At 53.5% G+C, this 7,743-nt stretch overlaps 1 protein-coding gene across 1 annotated transcript; it reads right to left on the bottom strand.

The window, feature by feature from the left end:
* Positions 1-4,457: 4,457 nt before the first annotated feature.
* On the bottom strand, positions 4,458-6,176 carry LOC123107943 (patatin-like protein 3). Its single transcript, XM_044529824.1, has 2 exons — positions 5,118-6,176; positions 4,458-4,995 (listed from the first exon to the last, which is right to left on the bottom strand). The coding sequence occupies exons 1-2, from the start codon at positions 6,075-6,077 to the stop codon at positions 4,630-4,632; spliced, it is 1,326 nt and encodes a 441-aa protein (XP_044385759.1). The 5' UTR covers positions 6,078-6,176; the 3' UTR covers positions 4,458-4,629.
* Between the last annotated feature and the right edge of the window lie 1,567 nt (positions 6,177-7,743).

Below are 7,743 nucleotides of genomic sequence, written 5' to 3' on the forward strand. Positions count from 1 at the left end.
TCGTGGCGGGATCTACATGTGAAGCGGAGTACATAGCTGCTTCGGAAGCAGCAAACGAAGGAGTCTGGATGAAGGAGTTCATATCCGATCTAGGTGTCATACCTAGTGCATCGGGTCCAATGAAAATCTTTTGTGACAATACTGGTGCAATTGCCTTGGCAAAGGAATCCAGATTTCACAAGAGAACCAAGCACATCAAGAGACGCTTCAATTCCATCCGGGATCTAGTCCAGGTGGGAGACATAGAGATTTGCAAGATACATACGGATCTGAATGTAGCAGACCCATTGACTAAGCCTCTTCCACGAGCAAAACATGATCAGCACCAAGGCTCCATGGGTGTTAGAATCATTACTGTGTAATCTAGATTATTGACTCTAGTGCAACTGGGAGACTGAAGGAAATATGCCCTAGAGGCAATAATAAAGTTATTATTTATTTCCTTATATCATGATAAATGTTTATTATTCATGCTAGAATTGTATTAACCGGAAACGTAATACTTGTGTGAATACATAGACAAACAAAGTGTCACTAATATGCCTCTACTTGACTAGCTCGTTAATCGAAGATGGTTATGTTTCCTAACCATAGACATGTGTTGTCATTTGATTAACGGGATCACATCATTAGGAGAATGATGTGATTGACATGACCCATTCCATTAGCTTAGCACCCGATCGTTTAGTATGTTTCTATTGCTTTCTTCATGACTTATACATGTTCCTATGACTATGAGATTATGCAACTCCCGTTTACCGGAGGAACACTTTGTGTGCTACCAAACGTCACAACGTAACTGGGTGATTATAAAGGTGCTCTACAGGTGTCTCCAAAGGTACATGTTGGGTTGGCGTATTTCGAGATTAGGATTTGTCGCTCCGATTGTCGGAGAGGTATCTCTGGTCCCTCTCGGTAATGCACATCACTTAAGCCTGGCAAGAAATGCAACTAATAAGTTAGTTGCAAGATGATGTATTACGGAACGAGTAAAGAGACTTGCCGGTAACGAGATTGAACTAGGTATTGAGATACCGACGATCGAATCTCGGGCAAGTAACATACCGATGACAAAGGGAACAACGTATGTTGTTATGCGGTCTGACCGATAAAGATCTTCGTAGAATATGTAGGAGCCAATATGAGCATCCAGGTTCCGCTATTGGTTATTGACCGGAGACGTGTCTCGGTCATGTCTACATTGTTCTCGAACCCGTAGGGTCCGCATGCTTAACGTTACGATGATAGTTTCATTATGAGTTTATATATTTTGATGTACCGAAGGTTTTTTGGAGTCCCAGATGTGATCACGAACTTGACGAGGAGTCTCGAAATGGTCGAGACATAAAGATCGATATATTGGACGACTATATTTAGACACCGGAAAGGTTCCGGGTGAGATTGGGACAATACCGGATCACCGGGAGGTTTTCGGAACCCCCCGGGAGGTATATGGGCCTTATTGGGCCTTAGTGGAAAGGAGGGGAAAGGAGCAAGGGAGGGGGCGCGCCCCCCCAAGCCCAATCCGAATTGGGAGGGGGGCTGCCGCCCCCCTTTCCTTCCTCCCTCCTTCCCCTTCCTTCCCTCTCCTACTCCTAATAGGAAAAAGGGGAGTCCTACTCCCGGTGGGAGTTGGACTCCCCCCCTTGGGCGCGCCATCCTCCTTGGTCGGCCCCCTCCTCCACTCCTTTATATACGGAGGCAGGGGGCACCCCATAGACACAACAATTGATCATTGATCTCTTAGCTGTGTGCGGTGCCCCCCTCCATCATAATCCTCGATAATATTGTAGCGGTGCTTAGGCAAAGCCTTGCGACAGTAGAACATCAAGATCGTCACCATGCCGTCGTGCTGACGGAACTCATCCCCGACACTTTGCTAGATCGGAGTCCGGGGATCGTCATCGAGCTGAACGTGTGCTAGAACTCGGAGGTGCCATAGTTTCGGTGCTTGATCGGTCGGGCCGTGAAGACGTACGACTACATCAACCGCGTTGTGCTAACGCTTCCGCTTCCAGTCTACGAGGGTACGTAGACAACACTCTCCCCTCTCGTTTCTATGCATCACCATGATCTTGCGTTTGCGTAGGAATTTTTTTGAAATTACTACGTTCCCCAACACTAAGGTCCGAACACCTCGATCATGGTAGTTGCAAACCTGACCATGGCATCTCCGCATATGCTCTTGGACATCCGTAGGTACTCTTCCCATGAATCAGCAGCCATGCCATATGCAAGCATTCAGAGTGCGGCCGTGCACTTCTGGTAACTAGAGAAGCCAATCGTTCCCACGACGTCCTTCTTCAGGATGAAGTAGTCATCATAGGACCGGACGCCATGGTACAAATGACCGAAGACAGTCTTGCGCGTCCAAAAACACCGGCGAAATGGTCAGCGAATAATGCATCAGGGGCAAAGTCGTCGGCCATCAGTGTCAAATGGTAGCGCACCCTATTGCGGTTGAGCACTCAATGATGACCCTTGATCGAGCCCCTGAAATTAAGAACATGCTCCTCCGCACGCTCCACGTCTTCAAGGACTGCCTACATCATCGATGTCTCATCAGAGTACTCCTTCTCGCCTGACGAGTCATCGGACGCTTGTATATGTTCTCCAAATCAGAATCCATTGCTAGAACGAAGAAGGGACAACTGTTTTTAACTCTGACGATTCATAGAACACTTGCCGGGCATGGTGAGAATAGCAGTAGTGGATGGTACCTGGCGGGGCGGTCGGAGGAGAAGGGTTGAATAGAGACGGAGGAGAACTAGGGTGGAGCCCTGCTGGAGCACTTGAGATGACGGAGATATAGAGTTTCGGCAGGGGTCTGGCGTGATGGCCGGGATAGTGGAGCGGTGGCGAAGCCAAGAGAGAAAGAAGGAAGGGGAGAAAATGGGAGAACAGAGTCGTGAGGCCCGAGAAGGGTTTTGGATGGGCCGAGGGTGTCGGATTCCTACGTTTTGCGTGTCTGGACTCCCGGAAGCCCCCATTTTTGTCTCCAGAATGCGGGAGAAATCATATATGGACCACCCTGTGCACCGATACATGCCTCGTTGGATGACTCCCACGGTCCGGACTGATGCGGGCGGCTTGTGGGTCCGTGTTGAAGATGCCTAAGAGCATCTACAGCCGGACCTCTCAAACCCATCTCATATGCCCGGGCGGGCGCCCGGTCATTGACCAGTCATGTTTTTTCGACCCACACGAATGCCTCAAACGGGCCTCAAACGCCCGGCCAAACCGGCACCCCCCATATCCAGCCCAAATATGAGGCGGATATGGGGGCGTCCAGGCACGCCCGCCATGTCAGACTGACGAAGGGGTCCCTACCGGAAACACCCTCAAACTCGGCAGTCCAAAAATTGTCTCCTCTGTCGGACCGGTGGCGCCGCGTGGCCCAGCTCCGGCGGGCGCGTAGTGCATTGCCCGGCTATTTAAGTCGATCGGCGACACTGAAACCCTAGCACCCATCCACATTTTCCTTCTTCTGTCCGCCGTCGCCGCCTCTTTTCACTCCAACCATACGACTAGTAGCCATGCCCCCCCCCCCACGCTGCTGGGTGAGGAGCAAGCCCTTTCTGACACCGCCGGAGCACCGGCTCGAGCTCCTTGAGCAGATCCAGGCTAGGCGTGAAGCCCGGATCGCCGCGGGGCTACCTCCGAATGCAGTGGGTTTGGAGGAGGAGTTGGAGGTGGAGGAGGAGGAGGACGACGACGACAATGAGGAGGAGGGGGTGAGCCGGAGGAGGAGGATGTGGGGGGACGCTGGCCACGTGGATCTGCAGGTGGAGCAGCAAGCCATCCTCGATTCCCTCCGGTCGGAGTCGGCTACGGAGGCAAGACGCCGTCGCCGATAGGAGATGAAGGCGCAAGAGGCCGCGGAGGTTGCGGAGATGTTCACCATGGATGAGGTTGAGCAGGAGGAGGATGAGCCGGAGCCCTCCTACCCGCCCGTCCAGCCGGCGCCCAACACCATCGTCGTAGATATCTCCGATGACGAAAATTAGCTAGGGTAGCACGTAGGTGTAGTACGCAGGATTTCTTTTGCATACTTTATATGGATTTAGGGGTTGAAATATGAGAGAGGTGGATGCAAAGTTGCTAATTTAAGGCGTGCGCTGTCAGTGGCACGTCCGCGAATGTTTGAGAGGCCGGATTTGTCAAGTCCGGATGTAGATGCTCTAAGGGGTGGCGAGCATGAAATGGACAGGGACCGAATCGGGTTTTTTTCCCTGCAAACGACTGTTGAATATATATGGTCCTTCGTTTTTAACTACAATTTTATATTAGATTTTATTTAATTAGTTCAAATTTGATTTTAATTAGGAGAACATATTCTTATTTTATGACAAATTTAGTCAACTCGATCGATCACCAGCCGCGCATTAGCATCCTAATAAAATCTGGTGGCGGGGAGCAGAGCGACATGCGTATCCTACGGATCACGGCACGCACCATGTAGTAGTGCACTTTGTTCATCCTCATCCTCATTTACAAAACCCAGCTGCAGCCAAGGCAGCAGGCAACAGCAAACAGAAGAGGGAAAAAAAACAAGTACGTACGCTACCAGTGAACATGCGGCCTTCATGTTTCATTCGATCGGCACGTACAGGTACAGCGGTACACGGCCTACAAGATGCTGGTGAACATCTGGCTGACCAGGTTCGAGTACGACGCCGGCGCGGCGTTGTCGGGCGCGGACGCCGGCTGCTGCTTGACGACGGCGGGGGCGGCGGCGCCGACCCGGCGGTCGTGCTCCTTGACGAGCTCGTGCGCGAACCGCTCCAGCTTCTCCGCGTTGGTCTGCTCCGCCAGCTTCTTGCCACGGAACAGCACCGACTCCACGTTCTTCTGCGACAGCATCTCCTCCGCCGCCACGCACCCCTTCGCCGCCGCCGCCGCGCATCGGCCGCCCCGCGGCGACCCCATCGCCTGGATGCGGGTGTAGTTGCTTGTCATGTTATGTCCGAACGCCATGGCCACCGCTTGGTCCACCTGGCGGAAAACAAGTCGGAGGAAGAGTTTGCAGTGAGCACGGAGAACAAGATGCGTGCAAGAATGGACCTCGCTTGCGAGCGAAGGTAGAGAATTCTAGTGCGTTGATATTGTCGTCGTACCATGTCGGACACGCCCTCGGCGGCGATCCTGACGATCTCGGACGTCGACGCGCCGCCGCTGCCGGCCGCGGGGCGCTGCTCGCCCTCGCCGCTGCCGATGGAGATCACCAGCAGGTCCTCCACGCCGGACGCGAGCGGGAACTCGCGCTTGTTGTTGAGCACGTGCGTGATGGCCGCTGCCGTGGGGTTGCCGAGCGCCACGCCGCCGCCCACGGCCACGATGCGGGTCGACCCGTCGCACGACCGCACCTCCACCGCCGAGGAGGACCGGTCCGAACCGGCGCAGGTCGCGGCGCACACGTCTCGCAGGCGGAAGTCGTAGGCCGGCTTCTCGACGGCGTCGGCGCGGGAGAAAAGGAACGGCGCCCCCGTGGCGAGGTCGTAGCACGGGACGAGCACCGGCCGCGCCGTGTCTCGCAGTGTCAGGTCGCCGAACACCTTGCGGAAGCCGGCGCCGCCAGCCGGGCGCCGGAGCAGCGCGCGGAGGCTCCCGGACGAGGGCGACCAGCCGCGGCGGAGGCTGCGCACGAGGAACGCGAGCGCGTCCTCCGCGGAGTAGAGCGGCCGCGCGTCGTCCTTGCCGCGGGCCACGAGCATGGCCGCCAGCACGCCGCCGGCGCCAGAGCCCGCGGCCACGTCGAAGAAGTCTGCCAGACGCGCCTTGGGGTCACCGGTGCGCCGCCTCAGGGAAGCCTCCAGCCTCACCAGCGCCGCTCCGGCGAGCAGCCCGTCGGCGGCGCGCCCACCGCCGTCGATCGACAGTATGCACACTTTACCGGCCTGCGCCCGTGGGGGCGTCGCCTTCCCAGACGCTGCCGGTGTATGCGGCGAGGCTCCGCCGAAGAGAAGCTTGGGGTCGTCGTAGCCGAACAGGAACTTGCTCTCGAGGATGGAGAAGATCTCGTAGGTGAGCTTGTCCACGTCCATGGCGGCGGTCGGCCCCACTGGAGCCGCTTCCATTCTCTGCTCTACGCCGGCCGGAGCGCGCGCACGAAGCTGAGAGGAGGCGTTCTGCGTTCTGCTGTGTGCGCACGGGGGGCGGGCGTGGAGAGCAGAGCACCGAGCAGTTGCCGGCATTTTATAGTGGCGGGAAGGTAGAAGGAGGCGTGGGTTCGTGGCGTTGACTCGTCCGGCCCACGGTGGCGCGAGCTGAGACCGGACTCCAGTAATTTATTTTCCTTACTGTACAAGTGATCAGTGTGACAAGGATCGTGACTGTCAGAAGAAGTGTGAGGATTTTCTCAAAAAAGAAAAGGTGCGAGGAGGATTGTCAATGGTGAATTTTTTCAAAAATGCTAAACCTACGGGTTTACTACCGCCTACTTTAATGATCTAAAGACGCTCTTATATTTCTTTTTAGAGGGAGTACTAAACTTCTCTCATGAATTTTAGGGTGGGGGTCATTTTTCCGACTGATAGACGACCACAAATTGCCACATGCATTGTTTCATGGTTAACCAATAATACCCTCGTAAAGCTCTGCATGTGTAGCATTGCCCCTTTTTTTTCTTTTACGGGGAGTGAGTTGTTTGATCGATGTCCAATGCGACGTGAAAATAGCTCGAATGGCGATGGATCGGGGTTCGAACGGGTCCAACGCTTCCACACTACATACCGGCTTCATATCGCATTGACCCTCATCAAGATGTTCATGGATAGAAATTTAAGTTTGTAATATTGTGCACATAACCAATGGTTATCCACATCCATGAAGTACCCATCGAAATAACCCATCTTTTTTTGTGGGAAATGAACATTTCATTTATCAGCCATGGTGGTTACATTCAGAGATGACAATGCTAGCTATCTTCACATGGGAGCTTCGAAGCCAACAGGTTGTGCGCTGTTGGAAGCGCCCCATACAAGCAAGGGTGTGACTCGCTACATTTGCATGTCTACTGATTTTAGCTAGACTAATGTTCCTTTCATGAGCCAGAATCCTTCTGATCTCATTGACCTGGTTCGCATAGCTCGAGCGCTCAACATCTTTAGATTGCACCATCTTCAGCAACTCAGCGCAGTCCGTCTCCACAACCAACGGCAAGTTGGACCAGTGAAGCGCAAGTCTAAGCCCTTCGTCCATGGTCGCCATCTCCGGTTCCAGAGGATCACCACAATTAAAGAGCACCCACATTGCGGCGAAGATGACTGCTCCATCATGATCACGTAGGACCATCCCAGCCCCGGCTCTACCATACTCTTTGAAAAAAGCACCATCTATATTCAACTTAGCATAATTCACATTAGGGGCCTTCCATTGCGATGTTGTTGTTGATTCATGTGTGTACTTTGACGTGCATCCCAAGTAATCGATCACTTGCTTACCCTTCATCTGTGTCCTAACGGATAGACTCGTTCGGAGGAACTTGCAGCATCCATAGTTTTGAGATGAGAACGTTAGTCATCTACTTCTTAGATGCTCTTTCGCGCGTGAGATTTGGTACGATATGTTGTTGCCGCTTCTATTGCATAGATAGGTTCACACCTGGCGCTATTGTGACTATCAAGGAGTGGTGGCCGCCAGTGAGTTCTGCAGTCTCGGATCGCAACTAAAAGAAATTTAATGCCCTCATGTGATATATTCTTTGCATGTTGTGGCTCGAGAGGTACAATGGATTTTCTACAA

The sequence above is a fragment of the Triticum aestivum genome, chromosome 5A (genome assembly GCF_018294505.1).
Source record: "Triticum aestivum cultivar Chinese Spring chromosome 5A, IWGSC CS RefSeq v2.1, whole genome shotgun sequence".
NCBI classification, from domain to species: Eukaryota; Viridiplantae; Streptophyta; class Magnoliopsida; order Poales; family Poaceae; genus Triticum; species Triticum aestivum.